The sequence below is a fragment of the Lepisma saccharinum genome, chromosome 9 (genome assembly GCF_977018435.1).
Source record: "Lepisma saccharinum chromosome 9, izLepSacc3.1, whole genome shotgun sequence".
In the NCBI taxonomy this organism is placed as follows: Eukaryota; Metazoa; Arthropoda; class Insecta; order Zygentoma; family Lepismatidae; genus Lepisma; species Lepisma saccharinum.
In genome coordinates, this window is record NC_139237.1 from 35,638,748 (window position 1) to 35,666,097 (window position 27,350).

At 38.1% G+C, this 27,350-nt stretch overlaps 2 protein-coding genes across 4 annotated transcripts in view; both read right to left on the reverse strand.

Moving 5' to 3' along the window:
- The window catches only part of LOC145991997 (uncharacterized), an 81,360-nt gene extending 61,078 nt beyond the window's left edge, over positions 1–20,282 (reverse strand). For all 3 annotated transcript variants that reach the window (XM_083128000.1, XM_083128001.1, XM_083127999.1), the window contains exons 1-3: positions 20,210–20,282; positions 12,917–13,057; positions 3,268–4,064 (exon numbers count right to left, since the gene is read on the reverse strand). In XM_083128000.1, the coding sequence (XP_082984126.1) occupies positions 3,268–3,911 (644 nt within the window). In that variant the 5' untranslated portion in view covers positions 3,912–4,064; positions 12,917–13,057; positions 20,210–20,282. The remainder of the gene's footprint in view (positions 1–3,267; positions 4,065–12,916; positions 13,058–20,209) is intronic.
- The window catches only part of LOC145992000 (sulfotransferase 1 family member D1-like), a 513,969-nt gene that overhangs the window by 286,103 nt on the left and 200,516 nt on the right, over positions 1–27,350 (reverse strand). The gene's annotated exons all lie outside the window — the stretch shown is intronic.

Consider the following 27,350-nt stretch of genomic DNA (forward strand, 5'->3'; position numbering starts at 1 on the left):
GAAATTGATGAATGGACACTCACAAACATAATGCCCAGGTTAGGATTCGAACCCGGGACCACTGGTGTTGTAGCACAATGTGCTCACCACTCTGCCACGGGGGGGCGGCAGGAATTAGCTTGGCTCAACTGTATGAGAAAGATGGCAGTTTTCATATACCAACTGCGTGCTGTAATCAAATTTTTGCACGTTCAGAAGCGGATGCCGGCAGAGATCCACTGTAACTTGTAAGAGGTGTAAGGACTGGATGCCTTAAGTGACAGTATGGGTCAGACGACAGTGCACACAGTTCATGGAACGCATATCCATCATGCACAACCCCCACACACCTGACCACAATTGGGCTCTTTTGCATCACTTTAAGTGGGAAACCCGATCTCACATGCTACGACTTTCATCTCTTCCTTTAGCTGAAGCAGTTTCTGGCAGGACATATGTTTTGCCAGTAACGCTGCTGTACAGAAGGTTCCGCTTTTTGGAGGCAGACATAGTGCCACACCACAACAAATACCTGAAGAACGGTTGTGAATATGTCGAAAAGTAAGTTATGGGTCACTGTAATTAAGACAATAAAATGTTAATTATTACCAAAGTTTGTGTTTTAATTTACGGCTAATTGAAATGTACTTTCTGGACCATCCTCATATAAAGCTTCAGCCTGTTAAATAACAATACCAGTAGACGAAAAGTGAAAATTCAGTAGAGTTGGCAGAGCAACATTGATTACTGATGAAAATGATATGCTTTTAGGATTGAGAGCCTGAAAGTTTGTCCAACAAAATGTCGTACATCATCAGACAAAAAAATCAGATGCATAAGAGTGCCATGCCTGTGTTTTTATGCCGTAGTGAGACATTTTGTCGCAATTCGACATTAGTCAGATTTTAGTAAGTCTTGAAGCTATCCTGGTGATGAATGATGAAATGATTCTCTCAGGCTATCAACCAGGTGAGTTGTGGAAAAGATTCCAAGAGAATCTTTCCATTAGTCAGATTTATCCGACAAAAATCACATGCATCAATGCAGCCTAATTAGTTGACAAAAAATTCAGGTTGGACAAAAGCCCTCATTCGTTTCAATGTTCATTCAGAATGTCCACACAATGCCGTACTACAGTGTTGGACATCTGTCAGACGGTGCCAGAGTGGGTGCACCATCTGGTCGACAGGTCCGAGCCCTTGTAGCTCCCATAGACAAGAAAAAAAAGTCAATACATTTTAAATATGACATTTAGAGGTTCATCAAATGTGTCTGCCTCACTGGAAATTTCTCCTCCCCACCTCCTCACCTTCCATTACTTGTTTCTGGCACCATGGTTGTGTCCAATGCATAATAGAGACCCAAAGGATGGCAAGATGATTTCCAGTTTAAGTGCAGCACTTATTATGACTTCTTCAAAATCAAATGTCTGGCAGGTTCATTGCATCACATCGCATCTATACTTCAACAACAACAAAAAAAAACATTTGTCCACCAAGGCAAAATTCCCTGACTTTTTTGACCTCTCCAATTCCCTGACTTTTCCAGATCTGTCGCCACCCTGATGTTGCCTCATTGAGAGATGACGGGCCCGGGAAACATTCATCTGAGAATAGACAAACTTCATTCTAATTTTCATCCCAGGCAGTGTCCTTTTTAATGCAGAGCTGGTAGTCCTAAAGTTATTTTGTTCTGAGTAGGAACTCTTCCATGATGCCCGACATTGAACTGCAACCTAAATGCTCATTGCATTCAAACTACAGATTCACCATTTTTTAAAAATGTATCCACAATAAAGGCATGATGTACAGCATTCCACTGCTCCATCCAACTGAAATGGCATCACGTGTCTAGCAAAACCCCAGCTCCTGCATGAAGTCTGTTGCCAAACTAAAACCATCAAATTTCCCTGCCAAACCGTGTGTGTATATACACATAAATACACACACACACACACCCATACAATTTTCACTGTATTCAGTAATGCATGTAAAATATTCCCAACCATTTCATGAAGTCTGGTTCAGGTATTATGTTCAATCTCAGTACAGAAGTTTTGATTATGCTCACCGCTAGTTATTATCAAAAAGTTGTTGAATCATACATTGTAAAATGCCTGCTTATGGTTGGAAACAGATTATGATTGATTAATTGATTTGGTATTTTAAGTCCACTTTCTGCACAGTAAGGTTAATCAGGACTGATCCTACAGTTTAAAGTGTATCCAAGCCACTATGTGCCTCCACCGAGTATCGAACCTGGGACACCTTGATTACAAGGCTACAACGCTACCACTGCGCCATCGACGAGGCCCTGGAAACAGATTAAGATGAAACTTAATATACATGAATACTAGGACTGAGCCGATACCAGTGCCGATGTATCGGTATTGGCCGATATCAGTGGTATTGGTATGGGTAAGCATTGGCTCAAAATATTCCACCAATACCATCCGATACCATTGTCCTTGAGTATCTCAAACTGCGGCCAAGAACAAATTTTGTTCTTTTGAAAAGTTCATTCACCTTTTCTTGTGACAGATTGGAAGGTTAGCACAAGAAATTCAGCATGTAGTTTTCCGGACAAACCCCCACCCTCCTGGGAAGCAGATGATTGACAAGATCAAAGGCATGGGCAAAATGAAAGCTGCGACCAAACATCTAGAAGGTATGTAACTACCTGATAAAAGATGTGTGGAAATAAAATAAATTATTCCTTTCCAACTCCTGCTTGCAAACTCTAGAAAAATGGACAGTTTTAAAACCAGCATTACCCTAATGCTGGGTTGTTTCCAGGCCAGATGATGGCAGTTTCAAGTTTTGCCTCTCTCATTCTCGATATCACTATTCCTAATGCAGTGGATTCTTTTTAATTCGAATGGCAATAGGACATGAAAAACATTATAATTATCCAAAATTCGAATTAACAAAAACCTGAGATCATTAAATATAATTTCAAGGAGAATAAACTTCTGTTTGAATTACCTAGCAATTTGAATTAAAAAGAGTCCACTATATTTATAAACTATATGAATGTTAACTCTGATAAACTTACTATTCATTTTTCCACGTACGTTTTTTTCAGCGATCGATTTTGCCACTCGTCTGGTGACTCACCTGACGAAGCCACCACACGAGTGGTGAAATCGATCGCTGAAAAAAAAAACTTACGTGGAAAAATGAATAGTAAGTTTATCAGAGATAATTACCTATCTCCGCATAACCACAAAACTGATATCTTTATATGAATGTTGTTAATTCTGAAGTGAGGAAAAAGGAAAGTACTTACATTTCAGGAGGATGTACAGCAGATTTTCCATTCTGTTCACAATTCACTACATTGGCAATTTGGTTATCTGCTTGAAGAACTTCTTGTTTCAACACTTTGTATTCATTCTCATCATTAGATGTGACATTACTACTTGCATCTTGTAAAGGATCCACTTCTGTTTTAGGTGTTACATTATTACTTTCTCCTTGTGATGTCACAAAAATTTGGTTTTGTTTCCTCACATTGGTTGATACATTACTACTTGCAGTCTCTGATGTATCCAACACATCATAACTTAAAATGTAATTCTGTTTTTCATTACTAACTTCTGATTTAATATTGTCAAGGCAGAAAACATCGGTTTTATATTCTCCTACTATACCAACTTTAGTATCCAATGTCTTCACTTGTTCTTCTTCTGCTCTGTGAACACTTTGTTCTGAAGCTACCATTTCACCTGCATTGGCTTTATATTCTCCTACTATACCAACTTTAGTATCCAATGTCTTCATTTGTTCTTCTTCTTCTCTGTGAACACTTTGTTCTGAAGCTACCATTTCACCTGCATTGGCTTTATATTCTCCTACTATACCAACTTTAGTATCCAATGTCTTCATTTGTTCTTCTTCTGCTCTGTGAACACTTTGTTCTGAAGCTACCATTTCACCTGCATTAGATCCTTCACTTGCACTCTTGCAGGAATCTTCAGTCAATGTACCGGAATCCTGGTGAGAAAATGTTGTTGGTGAGGAGAACCCTGCTTCCTCAATGTCTGAATTCTTGCCATGTACTACTTCCAAAGCTGGTTCCAACCACTAGATGAATGAAAAAATAAAAATTAATGGTATACAAAAGTTTGTGTGTTATATGTAAAGGGTCTACCAATTTGAACGTCAGAACTTTGAAAGAGTGTTGTGGCAACACTGACTTAAATGACGAGATTGAACTGTGACATCTGTGTGCAGTAGTCTGTGGCAAGTTATCATAGAAATTATTTGAATTTATGATTCGTCGAGTCGATCGTTCAGCTGAGAATATTGGTTCAGTAAGCCAGAGTGTGATGGACGATCCAAACCTGTCTGTTTCACGGCGTTCGCAACAACTCAGCCTTTCACAGATGAAAACATGGCAAATTTTGTGTCATGATATTCACCTAAAAGCTTATAAAGTGCAACTGACTCAAGAACTTAAGCCTAATGATCATCGTCTGCATTGGTAGTTCCTTAATTGGGCTCTACAGCATTTGGATTTTGGCCCATGAAACACATTTTTTTCTTCATGGGTATGTTAACAAACAAAACTGTAGGATTTGGGCAGATGAAAATCTGCAAGTGATTCTGGACATACCCCTTCATCCTGATAAAGTGACTGTGTGGTGTGGTTTTTGGGCCAATGGCGTGATCGGACCTTAATTTTCTGAGGACCAACATGGAAGTCATGTGACTGTTAATGGAGAGCGATACATGAAAATGGTGGTGCAGTTTTTGTGGCCTAAACTGGCAAATCTTGACATCAACAATGTGTTTTTCCAACAGGACGGTGCAACTTGCCACACAGCTTTCCAAACAATGGAATTATTGCAGGAAAAGTTCCCAGACGAGTTCTGTCCAGAAAAGGTGATGTGAACTGGCCACCAAGATCATGTGATCTAACCTCCCTGGATTATTTTCTATGGGGTTATAAAAATATATAGATGTCATTATCACTTGTGGTTTTCATTCTATCTAATTTTAAAGTTCTGATGTTCAAGTTGGTAGATCCTATAGAACAGAGCAACCAAAAACACAATGAAAATGTTACAAAATATCATTAGATTCACTGTAGCTGTATCGGCATATTGTATACGACGTACGCTTTTAGAAGGAACATGAGTTCAGCCAATACGCTGCCAGCGCTCTGGCGCTGTTGTCAAACCAACTGCTAGCGGAAGGGGAACACAGAGAATTCGTAAAAAAAGGGTAAAAAAAAGGTAAAGTGCTCCCCTGTGCATAGCACCACGCCATGAAGGCGTATAGGGGGTGTGGGGGTAACGCCCCACACTTTCTTGATCCGGTCGTGAGTGGGGATGATGTGATCAGCATCACGCCCCTGACCGCCTTTACCCCCCAGGGTTTCCCCCAGGTACCCATGTTATTCGACGCTGGGTGGGCGCCGGGGCCGCTTCCATCGTTAGAAAAGTTCCCGGATTTGAACCGGCCGGGGTTCGAACCCGGGACCTTTAGCATGGTAGTCAGACGCGTTACCGACTGAGCCACCTCGGACACCAGAGAATTCATTGTGTCCAATATTCAACTTTTTATATATAATGCATGCACGTGATATTTGAGTACAATGAAATATATAGTGAGGAATTCTACACAGGATTATATCATATCACTGCGGCATATAAGAGAAACTCGTACCTGAAAGAAGTTTAAAGGAATTTATTATAGAGGAACTGCAAGGTCATCGTCATCATCGCTCGTTCCTGTTTTCTGGCATATTTCCCAGGACATTTGATAGGGGATCACCAATTTCTGTGGTAGATACTTTACGCAACACAGTAAAAACAAATACACCACACGCTTTAGCCATAAGTTCTCGACTCTGAGAAAACACTGTTACATCACGTACTTTTTCCGATGCCAATTCATTGAATTAAAAATATACTTTAAAAATAAGATTTCTGTCTTGTGAACTTAATATTTTACCCTCTGTGCCTGTACTACTGGTACTACGTTTCGAGAGCAACGTTATTAATTTGACTTGATTTGTTTTACTTTGCTTTTCTGTCACTTTTGGCTAATTGCAAAGATGGGAATGAGTGGTGATATAATGAAATTGATGAATGGACATTCATAAACATCCATGTCCAGGCCGGGATTCGAACCCGGGACCCCTCGCGTCGTATCGCGATATGCTAACTACTGCACCATAGGAGCCAGCGCGACATTATTTAATAACACTCACGGAACACAAACTATTGCACAACTATCGAACATAATGTCTGTATTACACAGCGCGCTACGACACCAGGGTTCTCGGGTTCGAATCCCGGCCAGGGTATAGGTGTTTGTAAGTTTCATTTCATCAATTTCATCATATCACCACCCATTCTCGTCATCGCGATTAGCCAAAAGTGGCAGAAAAGCGAAGTAAAATAAATCGAATCAATCAATCAATAAGGGCTGTATTGAATCCTCTCACAACTGTTCTTCGTGGCGTACGGGTATAATTATCTTACACCGCCCTTGTTACGAAAACGCTAAACTCAAACTGACTTAACTGACTCACAATGTTTGTGAACGCCCACAACAATGAAGGATTATTGTGTGAATTCAGCCGAATTTGACACCCATAGCTTTACCAAGACACAACAACTCAGCGGGGTCAACACCGTGGCAACGAAAAAAAAACAGACTGAACACTGATGGAAAACTAAAGGGTCATTGTGTGTATGTGTAGAGACGTGTTGTTCCCGTGTTTCTTCGAGAAGCTATAACTCCGGCTGTAGGCGACGGAAATTCATGGGACTTGGACGGTCATTCAAAATGTCGTGCCCCATTTTATGATTAACCTCAAAGTGGCGAGTTTTATGCAAACTTCATGCGCGCAAGAAAAAAATACAGGACACGGCGTTTAACTTGCGCTCCCCAGTCTCCTAACTGTACAACGTTGCACTCCTGCCACTGGCTGGTTGCCAAGGACACGCTCTCAGTAGCTCCGCCCGATATCGCTTCTAAAAACGTGCGTCGTATAGTGATGCCGCTTGCACTAAAAACAACTTGACAGTTTCTGGGTTTCAAAAGACTATTGCACTACAGTGTTTAACATCCACCGAATACAACAATCTGCTACAACCTCTGTAATCTATGTCCAATGACCCTACAGACACTAGATATCTCACTCCACATCATTTCTTAGTAGGTAGCCCTCTGATCTTTTCCTGAGCTTTGTGTGTCACATAAAGCAGACAATCATCTGGATCTGTGGAAAGAGATTAAACAGATTAACCAACACATTTGGGAGCGATGGCCCAGGGACTATCTCAACAACATGCAGCAGAGAACCAATTGGACAACATCCAAGCTCAATCTTCAACCAGAGATGCTGATGCTAATCAAGGAAGACCACGTGCCATCTTGCACATGGAGGACTGGAGTTCACTGAAGAGGTCTACACAGGATCTGATGGACTTGGAGAAGTAATGAATGTTCACACTACTTAGGGAACATTCAAAAGACCAACCCATAAACTCATCCCTCTTCCAACTGAGAAATAATTTAGTTGTGTATTATGCTGATTTAGTAAATGAAGGTGGGGGGGGGGGGGATGATGTTCGTTTCGTCCACTTTTTTTTGGTGGGACATGCAGCACGCGTGTGAAGCAGCGTGTTGGGTTAGCAACATTGCCTACAAATCATTCGCCACTCAGCTGGAGATAGACATTCAAGCAAGATGTGTGTCTGTGTGTGTGTGCTGTGTGAACACAATTCAATTTGTACTTGTATTAGGTAGTGTGTACAGGTGGTGGACATTGAAACTGAAACACCTGGAACACAGATACCAACCTTTATTAGTATGGTGTTCGGCTGCCAGCAACATGTCTGGCGAAAACAGACAGAGGTAGGTCATGCACAGTGGTGAGAGGAATATGCAACCATTCCTACTGAAGCACAGTGATGAGATCACGACATGTTGTTCGTGGAAGAAAACGTCGCTACATGTGATACTCCAAAAGACCCAATAAAGGCTCAATAATGTTCAGATCCAGCAACTGGGCAGGCCATGGCTGATGTTCATCCTCACATTCATGCTCACTGAACCAATCTATGACCTGTTTAGCAGTGTGTATCAGTACATTATGATTTTGGAATACTGCACCACCATCCATTGCAGATGGTCCTCCAGAATTGGCCTATAGTCCTTGGCAGTGACATGTCCCTCCAGAAGGATCAGTGGTCCCAAAGACTGCCATAACACTGCACCCCACACCATCACCGAATTGCCCCCAATGTTTCACTTTGGGCACCAAGCAGTCTGGATGGTATGCTTCGGATGGATTTTTCCACATGTAAACTCTTCTAGATGTCTGAAGAACAGTGAAGGTGGACATGTTTCAGGTTGTCTAATGCCTATGATTTGCTCTGCTGTCACCAGTCAACCCACTTTTTTGACATTGTAGTGACCAAGGGTTTCAGTAAAGGAACCTTGCCATGGATGTTGGCTCTATGACGTTCTCCATATATGATTTTGGTAGAAACAGGTTCAGTCAAGTGTGAATTCAATTATGCAGTGACTTTTGCAACGATGGTTTTTACACTTTTTGGACACAATCCTCTTCAATACCCAGTTGTCCCTGTCAGACAGCTTCTGCTTCCCCCTGACAGTTACTTCTCCTGGATGTGATTCGTCCTTCATTCAGGTGCGTGTCAAGTATTTGAGTGCTGAGCAGGAAACATGATCACTTGATCATGGTGTACTTGACGGACAAATTGGCATTGCTTGGCGAACGGTGCTCACTTGTTTGCTCAGCAAACTTGAACATTGCTCATCGCAGGTTAAAGTCACAGAATATATATTTTTTTGTGTTTTGACTTTCGAGTGTTTGTGATTGACTTAGAGAGGAAGTACTGACGAGAGAGAGTATTAGAAGTTCATACAAGTAACAGAAGCAGGGTGGCTACTCTAGGACCATGATAAAATTCAAGTACAATTCCCGGTTTTAAAGGCAAATTTTCTAAACATTCAAGGCCACAAGCAGATGTTATCTCTATTTCAACCTTGCATATTATCACCTCTCTCACACACACATGCACCACAGGCGCAATCACGAAATTGTGTCGGGAGGTCGCAAGTACCAGGATAAACGTAATAATAAAAATCATGACATTATTATGACTATTGGTGGTAGTAGTAGTAGTAGTAGTAGTAGTGGTGGTGGTGGTAGTGTCAAACACGTTATCATACTTGTAAATTACACAAAAAGTGGTAGAAGTTGGTGTTAAAGCATTTGTGTGGGAACAAACAATTTTAAACATTTTTTTTAAAAACGATCAATTTCACATTCATTAATAATGGAAAACAAGTACACACAAACTGTATTTTTGAATGGCAGAAAATGCATGATAAATGCATTCCGAATATTATTTTTTTTGTACATATAACTTGTATAACTTTCATGTACAACATATGTTTTACACATATTCAAAATGGAGTGATGTAAAATAAGAAAATAAATGCCAACACTAAATTGTGTATGTATTGAAATTTTCTTTATTATATATATATATATATATATATATATATATATATATATATATATATACACACACACACACACATACACAGCATATAGGTCTATTATTTATAATCAATTCATCCACCTCATAACAAACCAACAGCAAAATTTATATAAATTGTCTCTCAAATGCGGATGCTCTTTTTCCTGCCAACAATTGTTCACGCATTTAAGACAAAATCCAGTAAGAGAAGTCTTATTTCTCTCTCTGACAATTTATTACAATTTATTATTTATTATTACAGAAAACAATCAAATTTTGAGTGAAATCAATCTTTTTCCATTCTTTTTTTTTCTTAACCCATTCTTTTCAAACTGAAAACAATATTGATTTAATAGGGTGCAAATAATTTCACGAGGCATCATGGCATTCTCTCTTTTACAACTTTTATCATTTAGATTGTTCAGCGGTCAAGGACGACTCCCGCCTCTCTCTAGCTACGGCTCTGAACCTGACGAGACCAAGAAGAGCAGGAATTGTGAGCGAAGCGAGCAAGAAAATTTTATGAAATGTATTTTTATTTGCATAAAATTTGAAATCGAGGAGGATAATTGTCCCTATGTTCCCTCTGCAGGTGCCCTTGGCCATCAATGTTTGCTGCCTTGCCCTCCTTTGAATTGATTTCCATTAAAGTTTGGGGGTAGGGGCAAAGCTCCCTTGCCCCACTTTGGTTGCGCCACTGATATGCACACACACATATAGTAACAACATGAAGTGTCTGTATGACTCCAATGTATCCAAAAATTCTCATTTAATTTAATTAAACGGTATATTTAAAACATTTAATTTGAGGTCCTTAGTTTACATTTGCCATTTCACATACTCAGACTCGAAGTACATCTACACACACAAGTCATACAAATGTTATGGTATATATTCTAACCTGTGAAAAATTGTTAATTGCAATAATCTTCCATCTGTCGGATTGCTCTACAAAGGACAGTAACAAAGTAAACAGATCGAGAGAATTCTGTCTTATTTTCCATGCAGCTTTATTTTTCTTCCTAGATAAAAATAAAAACTGAACTGTGAAAATCTCGCCTCAGGCCATTTATCAATATGTATAAATTCAATAAGATTTGGATTAATAAAAGTTGCAATTTTCACGTCTATGGAGAAAATTTCAAGCAGGATCCACGCATAATTCCCGGAGCCAATAATTAACGCAGAATTCAAGGAATTCCCGGTGAGTAGCCACCCTGAGAAGATAACACAATTTTGCACTGCTTGTGATTGTTTTAAAATAAAAGTGTTGTTTATTCCATATATTCACCATAGTTTTGGAAAGTTTACAAGTGTGTGTAAAAAAGAAAACTTGGTTTTGTTCTCATTCATATGCACCCGGTTATTGTTTTGAGAAGCAATAATTATAATATTAGTCTTGCATTACACCATTTTAGAACCACTCTCGTCATATTCACAAATATAACTTTACATCAACAATCATGATATTTTGATGAATGAGCAGGGAGCAAACACCATCAAGTAAATGATCAGTTTAAACGATGAGCAGAAACCTTGCTCAGCGAGCATCGCCCAGATACTTCATGCACCCCTTGTATGGTGCCATAACCTTTGATAATGTGCTGCTTGATACTATTAGATAAACTTGATAACAGTACCCCCCCAAAAAACACACACGCACACACACATTTTCATATGCATAAACACACACACTAACATGAGAAAGTTTACACTTAGTTGTATAGAAATTGAAATCACTGAAATTAATGAGAATTGCATTCCGTTATTTGAAACAAGTTCACATTATTTTGGCACTGCTGTCCAATAATTAGGCATATTGATGGTAACAAATACATATCTACGAATCAAATATGGGTAGAAATACTAATGTAAGCCAAAAATACGGCCAAGGCATGTGCCCGTAAAGAAATTTGATAGTCAAATCAAAAAATAGCAAAATGATTAAAAATTTCAGAATTCATGAGCCGTGACAAGGAGACAGGAAACCAACAGGCTTGAGGACCAACCTTGCACCAGATGTACAAGGATGACAAACATCGAGGACAGCCATATTATCATCGTCAGTAAGAGTGACAGAAGTCATTCGGCAGTGAACGTGTGTGCAGAAATAAATAAAACAAGAGCACTTTGTCTGAGGCTGGAATTGTTGGCCACAAAGCAGTATCGAAGACATTGTTAAAATATTAAAGTGAGCCAAGAATAAAGCCAACTGAACCAATGAACAATGAGAATAGGTACTTTGGGCAGATGAATCATAATATTAAAAAAAAAAAGAAAAGAAAGAGTTATGGTAGCTTGTGTTATTTCATCAGTGAAACGAGGCGGATGTGTAATGGTGTGGGGAAGTTTTGGTAAGAATTAGGTTTATGATTTAGTGCGAGTGGAGTAAATGCTGAAGAAAAGTATGATTGTATCCTTTCATGTAATGATTTATCATCTACAACAAGGTTAATGATGGGTTGATGAACCCAAACATACTTCTCGCATGAGTAATCAATATGTGAAAAGAAGATGCAGGAGATTCCAATCACCTATTTTGCCCCCATTGAGTTCTTGTAAAAAAAAAAAAAAAAACTTGACAGGAAGGCACAAGCAACGACCCCCAACCCTGTGAGTGGATGAAGTGTGGCAGTGCCTATTGAAGATCTTGGGACGTACCTATAACAATGCAGACATTGGTTAAAACAGGAGTAGTTAGGACCAATATGGTGGGAATGGCTGCAGTTATGCTTAATAATAAATAAAATTGTGCAAAAAAAAAATATATATATATATTGTAGAGAAACTACATAGACTACTCTATACCAGTTTGTTAATACAATCATTGAACTTGGGTACTGCCAATGTATTCAACCGTGTAGTGTCTGTCTTTTGAGTTCATCAGCAGTGGCAGAGTGCTTTCCAGAAAGAAGGAGCATTCTCCTGTAGTGCACAGCATATTTCACCTACACCCCCTCAGTTTGAGCCAAGCAATGAGACAATGTAAACAGGTACTTGTATGGTATTGAGCTGTGAGCTCTGACCATGTGGAACAAAACTGACAATCCTGCCAAGTGGGAGGTGTGGAGTGTGATAATGTTTGTGAATGCAAGAAAAGTTCATGCCAGTGTGACAGCGACCTTAAAGACAAAAAATGATGAAGCAATTCAGGCTGACCAACGTTTCACATTAGACATTTTGTATGAATCTTTTCCTGCAATTTCAGGATATTTTCTTCATGAAATCATTACACCTTTGGAACAAGAAAATCTGCCAGATGGAGGTTTAAAATAATAGCCTTCATTGTCATGTACTGTGAAATTTTAGGGTGAGTCTAAACATTCTGATGGTAGTGTGCATACTACAAAGAAATGTCAGTGCTGTGACATAGGTAAAGAAATCAACAAGTGGAATAAACCTCACCTTGACTTCTTCTGCATGTGGATTATACTCTCTAATAATGGTTTCTGATTGACTGCAGATGTCCTTAAACTCATCGAAACTCTCCAACTTTACAAGACAACAACAGCATATTACCTTCGACAGTTCATCATCTTCTCTCACCTAAATAAAATAAAATAAACTTACTTATTTCAAACAATATTAATATTGCAGTATACAGAAAATTCCAAAGTAGAGTATTTTTACACATAGAGCATTTTTACACATAATCAAATCAAATGTCACAAGCGCAACACATCCAAGTGCTGCAAAGCGTCTTCAACAAATAGAGAAAAAACTCAACAAGCAGTGCATTGATATTTTTAGTATCATAGCATTCTTCGGCCAGGAGCTGGAGGTATATTTCCGTGAGTTGCAGGAGGATGGTTTAGTGCCCGTGAAAAAGAAATGTGTCAAATGCAGTAGACAATATCGCAGGAATGTATGGATGAAGTTGAAAATACAATAGCGAGCAGAGAGTGGTTTGGTGGAATTCCTTTTTAGGTGTTCTAAATGTAAGTTGGAATGCTCTGCTATGACTGGAACATTTTGTTGAAAATATGAAGCTGTCTCTGACACACATTCTTTCAATTTTATTTCTGTAGTCTTGCAGAGTTTCCCTTCATCCTGTCTCCAGTGTCGTGAAAGTCAGCAAGAAAGCTGTGTGCCAGTTATTTCACTATGTTCGAGATATTTGTTCCTGGAAGTTACTTAAGTCAGCTGACTGCTTCAAATTTGGAGGTGTTGGCTCTGTTGACAAGTGTGTGTTTTATGAGGAGGAAGTACAAAAGAGGAAGGCTGGTTAGGGAAAGATGGGTTCTCGGAGTGTTCGATTGCAACACAAAAAGGGGCTTGCTTTTGTTCGTTGCCGATCGAACATCCGAAACTCTGATCCCGTTGATTGAGAAGTATGTACTACCAGGAACAGAAATTTGGGCATCTTATAAATGCCTTGGGAATGTTTCCCCTTGCATTCAGAAGACTGTCAGGCATAAGATGCACTTCCACAATCCAGTAACTAGGGTTTGCACAAACCAGGTGGAAGGTCATTGGTCCATTGTGAAAGAATACATGAGACTGACAGGGGTAATGGGTTTGAAGCTTGTGGAGGAGCATGCGGATGAGTTCATGTGGAAACAAATGTATTGACATACAGTACGGACACTGACACATTCAGGAATATCTTGCAGCATATTGCTGAAAGATACCCTGTATGCGGGGTGTGACTTGTCTACCATTTGATGCATTTTGCCCCTTCAACCACGTAACAGAAAGTGCATTGTTTTAAGGTGAGTACTTTTTACAATTATATATTATTGTTTGTATTGGAAATAGTTGTTGGGTTAGGAGGGCCCGGTTTGGTCCCAATAGTAATTTTGTTGTTTTGTTAGTACATTCAATAATTATATATTCTCCTTCGTATTGGAAATGGTTGTTAGGTTAGGAGGGCCAGGTTTGGTCCAAATAGTAATTTCACGTTGTTTTGTTAGTACATTCAAAAATTATATCCTCATTGATATTGGAAATGGTTGTTAGGTTAGGGGGGCAGGTTTGGTCCTGATAGTAATTTGATGTTTTCGTTACGCCAGGAGTGTTATTTTTGCTGCTGTTTGAGAATTTCTTACGGGACAAGGAGCAAAAATAGTCTGAAATAAGAGTTTATTTTACTTACGCGGGCAATACTTTGCCATCAAATATCTCCGATATTTGTACTTTCCTCATGCTGGAACCACATTTATATTATGTACAACATCAAAATCTGTCGATTAAAAAAAATAGACTTAATTCTCGAGGGGGAGTGGGTCAATGGCCCCTGATGTTTATCCAATTTTGGTTCACAGAAACTGCACTAAGACCAGAGATTTTGTCCAGAATGCAAATGGAGCAGTCCATACCGAATAGTACAGCACTGGTTGCTTAACCATTTTTAAAATTTTCCATCTTTTTATTGTTCAACCCATATACAAGGGTAGTACAAAGCAGGCATTATTCTTCTAAAACTTGACCTTGTTTAAAAATTGTGGCCATCTTTTGTTTCATGACTTTTGGCATTTTTGGCCCTTGCAGACAACTGTGATAACTCTAACTCTCTAGCCTTCTTGAACCCGAAGGTTCATGGCTGCAGCAACACAGGCCTTCCATCTCTCCCTATCCTGAGCAAGATCTATATACTTTATTTCATCCCTACCGATTTCCTTTAGGTCCATCTCAACATTATCCCTCCATCTTCGTCTTGGTCTTCCTACTGGTCTCTTACCATCAGGTTTCCCAACAAGAATCCTGCAAACTCTTCATTCCTCTCCCATTCGTGCCACATGGCCTGCCGACCTAAGTCTATTTGATTTAATCATTCTAATAATATCTGGACATGAATACAAATTATGTACTTCTAAATTATGTAACCTTCTCCACTCACCTGTCTCCTCATCACTTTTTGGCTCAAATAGGTAAATTTTCTGCATCAGGAAAACGGCTGAAACTGGCTAGTTGTGTCAATTTCAATATTCGTACTTACGTATTCTGCATTGAGAAACATTGTTGAAAATTTACCCTCAAACATTTTACTAAGGATCATATTTTCAAATACTCTAAATTTATGTTCCTCTTTCAATGTAAGGAACCAAGTTTCACATCCATAAAATATTACAGATAAAATTACTGTTTTGTATATTTTAACTTTTAGTTTCATAGATATTATACAAGAAGACAAAATATTATGAACAGAAAAGTAACATGTATTTCCTGAATTAAGCCTACTTTTTATTTCCTCTTTAATATAATTTTCATTTGTTAATATTACTCCTAAGTATTTGAATTTGGAAACTGGTTCAGACGAGTTGTTATCAATAATTAGATTTTGATTATTACTTAACACTTGGCTTCAGCCTGTAAGCATATATTTAGTTTTCTCTTGGCAAACTTCCAAACCTATCTCTTTAGCTGCTTTGAAAAATGTTTTAGCATTATTCTTAATTGTATTTACTTCATCCCCCAGTAAGTCTACATCATCTGCATATGCTAACAGCTGAGTCACACAATTTAATTTTAGTCCTTCGTTAGTTTCTTTTACCTTCCTAACAGCATATTCTAAGGCAAAATTAAAGAGCAATGGAGATAATGTATCTCCTTGTAAATTTGTCAGACACATTAATATCCACACGAATTTTACTTTCTGTTTCACTGGTGCATACTTTTATCATATTAACAAGCTTCTTAGGTATTCCAAACTCGACTAATATATTACATAATTTATCTCTTTTGACTGAATCATATGCTTCTTTTAAAATCAATGAATAGCTGATGGACATTTTGATTATATGCCCACTTTTTCTCAAGTGTCTGTCTGATGTGAAAATTTTGATGTGTTACGTTTAAATCCACATTGATAATCACCTGTAATTTCATTAGCATATGTGGTTTGTCTTACTAAAAGAATGTTAGATAATATTTTATATGTTGTTGAGAATAGAGAAATTCCATGGTAATTATTGCAGTTCACTTCATCACCTTTCTTAATTGTGATAACTAAGTTAAGAAAAATGATAGAAGGTTGTGGTAAAAATATTTCAAACTTAATTTTATGTTTCGCACATTTATTCACCAACTTTAATGCAAAAGGCCGAAAATTAGGGCTAAATGTGATATTCAATTTTAAAGAGAAATGAAACTTTAGGATTATACATTTTTTTATTTTTAAGGAAGTAACATCATACCAGAGATATAGCTTTTTCAGAGGAAACACAAACATCGATTCATGATTTTTTTCAAATTCCCTTAGCAGGAAGTAAAATTATCGTAGAATTTTGGCAATCATTGTCACACAAAATTTGAACCTTCTTTAAAGTAATAAACACTGTTTGGATTTCGAAAAGAAGTTATTTATGTTGGAAAAAATAACTTAAAAACTACCTTACGCAAGCATGAGCACTTCCCATGGACCATGTATTTTCCGTTGACAAGGGACTGTAAGTTATCGTAGCCTAGTGGGAATTAATGTAGACATAAATCAGGACCTTAGTAGAATCTATTTAGGGACTTTATTTTAATGCCAAGAGAACCAAACCTGGCCTGCCTAAACTAACTACCAAAGCATATATTGAAGAAAATCTTAAGTAATCGCTAAAACACCGCACTATGAGTTAACAGAAGTAAATCAAAATTGAATCATGTTAAAATTGCATTTGTAGCATGATGAAATCACAATAAAACAAAAGGAAATTGGACGGAACAAAATCATAAGTAATCTCTAAAACTCTGCAGTATGTGTTAACAGACAAAAATTGAAATCGAACAAGGTAAAAATTGCAATAAAACGAAAGGAACTTGGGCCAAAATTTGATATTTACAGTATAAAGAGTAATCTATGAGAAGTACTTGTAAAAAAATTCAAGACTGATGTTCCATGGATAACAAAGTTATAATGGGGGAAATTGGGCAAAAAAGGCCAATTTACATTATTGTTTACATACAAATATTAACTTTTAATGACCTAACATTCAATTAAGATTTTTGTATTTACGGTAAATGTCTGTTATATCGGAGACATATTTCTTCATTTTTACAGAAGAAACTACTTACGGAAATGAGTCTCTGTAGCATTTTGAAAGTTCGTGGATGTAATTTCTCACCGTAGAATGCTGCACAACAAGAAATAAGCACTTTTGTTATAATAAACTTGCATTTTGTGCAAAGCAACAACATTATGCCGTTTATTCCATTATGTACCTGCAGATGGGGCGAGCGTCGAAAGTCACGCGGTCTCGCCAGTGTTTCCAAACGTGCCTTTATTTACGAGAATTTCTTTTTAACAATGCTTACCTAACCTAACCTTGCCAGAAATGGTCCGTGGGGCTGTTGTGAATGGTTTTTGGGGCTATCCGTCAATGATTTGTGATGACATAATGAACACGAAATTAGGTATTTTTCAGTTAAAAGGTTGAAACACTGCGTACCCACTCCAAATCGACAAAACAGAAGCACGACGCACGATGATCCACAGCTGTGCGTGCCATATTGTATGGTCCACAACAGAAGAAAGAACCCAAAAGAATTACTCGTAATGTGAAAAATCAAGTCATTTTCGTGTGAAAAGCATAATGGCACCTTCAACTATGTTCTGCAATACACAATTGGTAAGTATGAACCATTTGAAACTGAAAATATCTGATAGAAATGTGTCTCTGATATAACAGACATTTACTGTATTTACTAACTACATCATGTGAATGGCATGGTAAGTCCGTTATTAGCAATTATGAATAAAAAGGTGTGTATGGCAGAGGCTTGAACAGCATGTCTTAACCCGTTCAGAAAAACCTCTTGGAAGGCTATGGTTCCCCAAATGTTTGCAATTCAACGTATTAGAAAACTAAGTTAAAACGATATTAGCTAAGTGCATTTAACACTTGTAAACAGTATTTACCAATGTAAACACATGTGCAGCAATTATAGTCCTTCAACGAACATTGTTTTTCCATGTTCCAATTAAAATTATGCAATATTCACAGTATACATCAGAGTACCAGAATGAGAGCAACTCGTATATATGGTAGTGACATATTCAGCAAATAAAATTTCGGTAACACTTTGCTATACCGGAGACGGATTTCTTCAAATTTACAGGAGTAAGTACTTATGCAAATCATTTTCTGTAGCGTTGTTGATGTTCGCTAATGGAGTTTTGATTCATTTTAATGCAAATGCATGTGGTTTTCTAGGAAAATCTCTTTCCGACGTGTTATTGCTGCTGCCGCCATTTGCTTTCTGCATGAGACCACAATGTTCCATGTGTTTGATGATGTAAAAGATGTAAAAGCTGCAGTCAGTGTTTCAACACACGCCGTCTTTTCACTATAAGATGACGTGCCGTTGTCTGTATATGCTAAATTGAACAAAAGGAGTGCTAATGGAACGTAACCCAACAGGCCTAACCTAACCTAGTAGGCATATCTCATCCCCGTGATGGTTCGTGGGGCTTTCATGAATTTTTTGAACGTAAATGGTTTTTGGGGCTAACGTCAATGGTTTAATAATTACTCTTTATGTCGAAAATTGAACTTTTTTCGTGAAGTGTTTTTATTTTTTAAAAAAAATTTAGGTAATTTTCGGTGAACATGGTTACAACACTGCATGCACACTCCAAATCGACAAAACACTGGCACAACGTGCGATGAACGGATAAGCTATCTCCATATTGTGTGGAAATAAGGAAGAACAGTAAGTACTCGTAAATGTAAGAAATATGCATTATATTCGTTAGAAATTCATTATTTCACCTAAATAAATGTTCCGGGACACAGAATAGTACGTTAGCAATATAAAAAGTGCGAAATAAATCATTGACAGGTGTCTCCGGTATAGTAAAGTAGTACCAAAATTTCAATAGATACTGCACAATATCAGGATGTGTGAACAATGTGAAACGTTCATCGACTCTGTGCATCGGAGACACATTTCTTCAATTTACCCTTTGTGGTAACAGTTTCATACATCGGAGACACATTTCTTAATTTTACACAAGAAACTAATTACGGAAATGAGTTTCTCCAAGGTTTACAACATTCGTCAAGGTATTTTCTTGCATTGTGGAATATATTTGACTGGGAAATCATGTATTTTTCAAGAGAAATATCTCACCGATGCACAATTGCCATTGCTTTAATTTACTTGCCCTACGACAACCGGATGCTGTGTACGCTTGATGACGTAAGCCCCTGTCAGTGTTTCACTTTTTTTTATTTTTTTTTAATACTATGCTTGCCTAACATAACCAAACCTAACCTTATCGGAAATGGCTTGTGGGGCTATCCGTTAGCTACCCTTGCATAATGTATAATTTCCACCGGTGATGAACACGATAGTATGTATATTTCGGTGAAGAAGATTGAAACACTGCATACCCACAACTTTAGTCAAGATGTGCCCACCATATTGTGTGTTCTGGAAGTGAAGAAAGGAATAAAAAAAAGAGCACTCAGAATGTGAAAAATTGCGTTTGTTTTCATGTAAATAGCATAATGGCACCTTGAACTATGTTCCGCAATACATAATTGGTAAGTACGAACCATGCGAAACACAAAATGTCCGATTTTAATGTGTCTCCGATATATGAAACTGGTACCAAATGTGATAAATATAATGAAAGTAGAGTTGGTAAAAAAAAATTTTAAAAATGGTGAATTAAAACAAAATCGATTACAACTCTGAGCCAAATAATTTTCCCCCATCTTTGTCCATGGTTACATTAAATTACTTGTGAAAAATATTCTAACTTACCACAATCGGAACTTGGGTCACACATGGAATCTAAAACATGACGCTCTATAACTTAACGACACCGACATCCAGGAAAACGCCACAGAAAACGCTGCAGGGCATCGGCGCTCTCAAGGTTGCCAGGGGTACGGGAACTTCGGAAATTACATCATTTTCTCCCCGCGATTACGACCAAATCGGAAGACGTAGCGAACTGTCATGTACATGGTGGATACATGATACCTTTTATAACAATATTCAATAAAAAAAAATTGAGCTAACACTTTTCCCCGATTTTAAATCACCCCATCGACAACCTATTACGAAATTTCATAGAATTAACTTGGGAAATTACATCATTTTCTCCCCGCGATTACGACCAAATCGGAAGACGTAGCGAACTTTCATGTACATGGTGGATACATGATACCTTTTATAACAATATTCAATAAAAAAAAATTGAGCTAACACTTTTCCCCGATTTTAAATCACCCCATCGACAACCTATTACGAAATTTCATGGAATGAACTTGGGAAATTACATCATTTTCTCCCGGCGATTACGACCAAATCGGAAGACGTAGCGAACTTTCATGTACATGGTGGATACATGATACCTTTTATAACAATATTAAATAAAAAAAAATTGAGCTAACACTTTTCCCCGATTTTAAATCACCCCACCGACAACCTATTACGAAATTTCATGGAATTAACTTGGGAAATTACATCATTTTCTCCCCGCGATTACGACCAAATCGGAAGACGTAGCGAACTTTCATGTACATGGTGGATACATGATACCTTTTATAACAATATTCAGTAAAAAAAATTGACCTAACACTTTTCCCTGATTTTCACCCACCCCATCGACAACCTATTACGAAATTTCAAAGAAATAACATGGGAAATTACATCATTTTCTCCCCGCGATTACGGCCGAATGGGAAGACGCAGCGAACTTTCATGTACGTGGTGGATACATGATATATTTTATAACAATATTCAGTAAAAAAAAATTGACCTAACACTTTTCCCCGATTTTAAATCACCCCATCGACAACCTATTACGAAATTTCAAAGAAATAACATGGGAAATTACATCATTTTCTCCCCGCGATTACGACCAAATCGGAAGACGTAGCGAACTGTCATGTACATGGTGGATACATGATACCTTTTATAACAATATTCAATAAAAAAAAATGAGCTAACACTTTTCCCCGATTTTAAATCACCCCACCGACAACCTATTACGAAATTTCATGGAATTAACTTGGGAAATTACATCATTTTCTCCCCGCGATTACGACCAAATCGGAAGACGTAGCGAACTTTCATGTACATGGTGGATACATGATACCTTTTATAACAATATTCAGTAAACAAAATTGACCTAACACTTTTCCCTGATTTTCACCCACCCCATCGACAACCTATTACGAAATTTCAAAGAAATAACATGGGAAATTACATCATTTTCTCCCCGCGATTACGGCAGAATGGGAAGACGCAGCGAACTTTCATGTACATGGTGGATACATGATACCTTTTATAACAATATTCAATAAAAAAAATGAGCTAACACTTTTCCCCGATTTTAAATCACCCCACCGACAACCTAATACGAAATTTCATGGAATTAACTTGGGAAATTACATCATTTTCTCCCCGCGATTACGACCAAATCGGAAGACGTAGCAAACTTTCATGTACATGGTGGATACATGATACCTTTTATAACAATATTAAATAAAAAAAATTGAGCTAACACTTTTCCCCGATTTTAAATCACCCCACCGACAACCTATTACGAAATTTCATGGAATTAACTTCGGAAATTACATTATTTTCTCCCCGCGATTACGACCAAATCGGAAGACGTAGCGAACTTTCATGTACATGGTGGATACATGATACCTTTTATAACAATATTAAATAAAAAAATTGAGCTAACACTTTTCCCCGATTTTAAATCACCCCACCGACAACCTATTACGAAATTTCATGGAATTAACTTCGGAAATTACATTATTTTCTCCCCGCGATTACGACCAAATCGGAAGACGTAGCGAACTTTCATGTACATGGTGGATACATGATACCTTTTATAACAATATTCAGTAAAAAAAATTGACCTAACACTTTTCCCTGATTTTCACCCACCCCATCGACAACCTATTACGAAATTTCAAAGAAATAACATGGGAAATTACATCATTTTCTCCCCGCGATTACGGCCGAATGGGAAGACGCAGCGAACTTTCATGTACGTGGTGGATACATGATACCTTTTATAACAATATTCAGTAAAAAAAATTGACCTAACACTTTTCCCCGATTTTCACCCACCCCATCGACAACTTATTACGAAAATTCAAAGAAATAACATGGGAAATTACATCATTTTCTCCCCGCGATTACGGCCGAATGGGAAGACGCAGCGAACTTTCATATACGTGGTGGATACATGATACCTTTCATAACAATATTCAGTAAAAAAAATTGAGCTAACACTTTTCCCCGATTTTAAATCACCCCATCGACAACCTATTACAGGGGCGGTTCAACCACTTTCCTTTTCATTCTCCCTGTTGGTGCCAGCAGGTGTCCTCGGAGGTCGAGGACACAGGAGTCTTAACTGTCAAATATCAGCTTTTGTCCAGTGTTTGCAACCAGGAGCAGGAAAAGATAATACAGTAAGAGTTAGGCCCACTTTAGAGTGAAGCATTTTCCTCAGCAAAATTGCTACATAAATGCTTCCAAAAATACCATACCATTTTTGTGGTGGTTCGCATCGACAGCCTATTATGAAATTTCACCGATTTACCTTGGAATATTACGTCATTTTCTCGCCCCAACTATGACCGAATCGGAAAGCGGAGCGAACTGTCATTTTTGTGGTAGATACGTGATACCTTGTACTACAACAATATTCTGTTGGAAAAATAGAGGTGACACGTCTTTTTCTAATTATTACCACCCCAGCGACAACCTGTTATGAAGATTCACCGATTTGCCTTGGGAAATTGCATCATTTTCTCGCCCCGACTACGACCGAATTTAGTAGACGGAACATTTCGTAATTATCAGTGATATTCTTACAGGGACGGCGACAGGGGTGGGCACGGGTGGGCAAGATATGAATTGATCTTGCCCAGGATAGGGACAGATGGAAGGCTTGTGTTGCTGCAGCCATAAACCTTCGGGTTTAAGTATGCTATAGAGCAGGCATGTCCAACGCGTCGATCGCGGGGCGTTTGTTGGCCGACCGCAGTTATCTATTGTAATTATACGAATATACGATATTTGATTTCAAGTTCTATAATGTATAATGGCTGAGTAGGTACAGATTTTTGCAAATATTAACGATTAATAGATCACTGCCTGTTGTAACAATAAAATGTAGAAGTTGGACATGACTGCTATAGAGTATAATATAATTTTAATTAGCTCTGCATTGAAATTCCAGAAGTGTCCCTTTTTTTTTTCAGTACAATTTTTGTATACCTGTCATCTTCAAATATCAATATGGTATACGAAATATCAACTTTATATTCGTTCTACTAATAAAAATAAATCACAACAATCACTACAATACCGAAGTGAATAAATTTTAATAAATGAGTTATATATGGAAAAACACTACAGAATTATTCAATTGCTAATGAGTGGCTTATCCTATTTAGAAATCCTCAAATGACATTCAAAATACAAACCCTCATAAATTATTACTTTGACAGTGGTTCCAGGCGCCAGGGACTCGTTTCCCTGAAAGAATAAAGTTTCCAGGATATGGTGCACAGGATAGAGGTTGACATTCTAGTGTGTTCGAAATGGTCACGCCATACAACCCAATGAAAAATAGATGAAGTATTACTGGTACGATGATCAACTTCGATGAATCCATTGTGTCCTAAATCATTTTGTTACCTCAAAAAATATGTTCATGTAACCATACGTGATTGATTGATTTAGTTTATTTTACTTCGCGTTTTGTGCCTCTTGGCTAATTTGCGAAGATGGGGATGAGTGATGAAATGATGAAATAGATGAATGGACATTCACAAACAACCAAGCCCGACCGGGATTCGAACCCGGGACCCTTGGCGTCGCAGCGCGATGTGCTAACCACTTTTTTTTTTTTTTTTAAAGGAAATACCCCCCACACGGAGGTATCCCCCACCATTCACACTTTTTCTCTCTTTTTACACTTTTCAATTGTTACAGTTTCTCAGTTTCTTATCATCTGGACAAACACAAATACCCATGCCTTACCCGGGACTCGAACCCGGAACCCCTGGCGTTGTAGCGCGCTCTGCTAACCACTCGGCCACAGGGTCGGGCATGTAACCATACGTGTATTGCTTCTCCCGCATTAGTAATATGACAGTTCTTCAGAAAACGAAGGGCAACTTAGCTAATAATCTCTTAAATTCTGAACAGATTTCTCAATCTTACTTGTTTATTACTTATGACGAGTGATATTTTGTCAAAATAGCCTTTCATTAGCCTAGGGATACTTAATGGACAATGAACAAATAATTTGTTTTCCGTGTGTGTTTTAAATCATTCCTAATAAGACGTTCATTTTAATCCAAACATTCAGTGGCGGCGATTAGGAAGAGCGGGAAGTGGGGGATTCAGTTCCCCAGCCACATTTTGCCACTTTTTGCCCCCGCACTATGGCCTCTTTATGCTAAGCCTTTTTCTACCAAGAAAACGTATATTCAGAGGTGCCCACAGGGGGGATTATGGGGGATTTTTTCCCTTCAAATAATGTAAAATTGAACATTTATATGGCCTCCCCGATGGCACAGTGGTAGCGTCGCTGTCTTCTAATCAAGGGGTTACGGGTTCAATACCCGGTGAAGCCACATAGTGGTTCTGACCTCTCTTTAAAAAACATTAGGTCCAGTCCCAATTTGCTTTATTGTGCATAAAGTGATCTTAAAACACCAAATCAATCAATCAGTCAACTAATTTACTACAGATAGAACATAGATTTTTGTTCTTCCTCTCCTGCTTTTCTTAGATTGTATAATTTTCGATTTATAATTATTCAATAACGTTGGTTGCGTAAAATGAAAAATATACCAAAATGTACCACCGACATGTTTCATGAAGTCTTGCTGTACGCTTAAGTACTTGCAGGTTAACAAGTTCAAGTTCCCCACTTCTTCATTGTGTCCATGCTGATCTACACAAAGACCCTCCTCGACCAAGAGGCCTCCCCGATGGCGCAATGGTAGCGTCGTCGCCTTGTAATCAAGGGGTCCCGGGTTCGATACCCGGTGGAGGCACATAGTGGTTCGGATCCCACTTTAAACTGTAGGTCCAGTCCCGATTAGCCTTTCTGTGCATAAAGTGGACTTAAAACACCAAATCAAACCAAACCAAAACATTTATATATTTTCCCAAAATACACCATATTTAATCCATTACATGAAGAAAAGAAAGCGTTTAAGGTTATTATTGAAGGTGCGAAGGCGGTGGGGGGATAAATATCCAACTCTTATATATTAGGCCTTAATTGATACGTGGGTTCTTGGGGGATTTCTGAATTAAACGTTGGTGGGTACAGTATTCAACTCTAAGTCTTAGATTATGGCGGGTATTTTAGTTAGAGGGGCATTGAGCATTAAGGTATCCAATTTTTTTGTATTACTATTGTCTTAGAATGTCTTAAAAGGACAAAATGAAAATTTTTACAAATTTCGAAATCGTAGATGTCATTTTCGTATATATTTTTTTATAGGGTAAAAATAAAATACTTCATAGTTCGAAGGGGAGGGCCCGTGACCACAATGGCCCCTCCCATGGATTCGGGCCATGGTCCCTATCTTCTTTACTAGGAAATTCATCTTGATGCCAGACAGCTCAAGCTCAGGGCAGAATACCTTCCTGCTCAGAAGAAATTTGCATTGTCAGTCTAGCTTGGTACCTTGGATTTTCAGACGCACATATTTTGATAAGATTAAACTGGAATGCTGAGGGGAGACTTTTCCAAGAATCACTGTATCATTCACCTGAGCTGTTGTCGAGTTGGAAAGCACACATATTCTGGGAAACTTGTTTCCTATCTCAAGACACAGGAATTCATTCTGAATGCTTAAACAAAGGCATTTCCAACAGCGTTTAAGCATGAAAGGGTGGAAAATTTACTGAATCTGTTGTCGGTGCAGCAAGATGGTGATATGGCATTCCACATAGTCCCTTTCTGATCTGGACCCTTTATGTGCTAATCTCAGTGTAGCGCATAAATTTACATGGATGGCTTCTTGGCATGGTGCGAATGTAAATACAATAGCTTTCCTTTATATTAATTATAATTAAACAATGCTACTTGCCTTGTTTCTTTGTGGCAATGTTAAATGTGTAGGTAATGCGACAAGATCTACTTGGGATTTTTGTGATCGGCAACAACTGAAATTTATATTTTCAGTCCACCTAATTTTACTGAGATAAACTAATATGAACTGGTCGCACTGTTCAAAGTAGAATTCAAATCATCCGAGCTTCCACAGGGAATCGAACCCGAGGCTCCTTCATTGCAAGTGTTACTACTCTGTCAGAAAAAAAAAATAACAACATTCACGATTATTCTCTTAACAGTCAAATACTTTTCAGGGGCTTTCATACGCCTCACCGATGTCGTAGTGGTAACGTCGTCAACTTGTAGGGGGCTCGGGTTAGATATCCGGTTCGGATCCCACTTTTAAACTGTAGGCCCAGTTCCGATTAGCCTGCCTACCTGCGCCAAAACAGCGGTAACGCCATAGATAGAGACAAAAATCAATTTTCCGCCCTTGATGTGTAAATTATGAATATTTTCACCACTGTAGCCTCAATTTGGACATCATGCATCCGTTAAAGAAAGAATAGCACTCAAAATAAAAGAATGGAAAATACTGACGTCCCTTTCATTTATAGGGTTCATAGTGCCACATTTTGTCGGATGAAAATTTTGACCTATTATGAATGCGATATTTGTCGTATGTCGCAGTACGACATTTTGTCGTACCAACTTTCAGTCTCTTTCATACATTCAACAAATGCAGAGGATGGATAAAAGAGGTCCAAGTTTATCAGACAAGTTATTTCAATGCTCCTTCACATGATCCGATTAATTGTACTATCCCTTCTGAATTTGTCACATGCT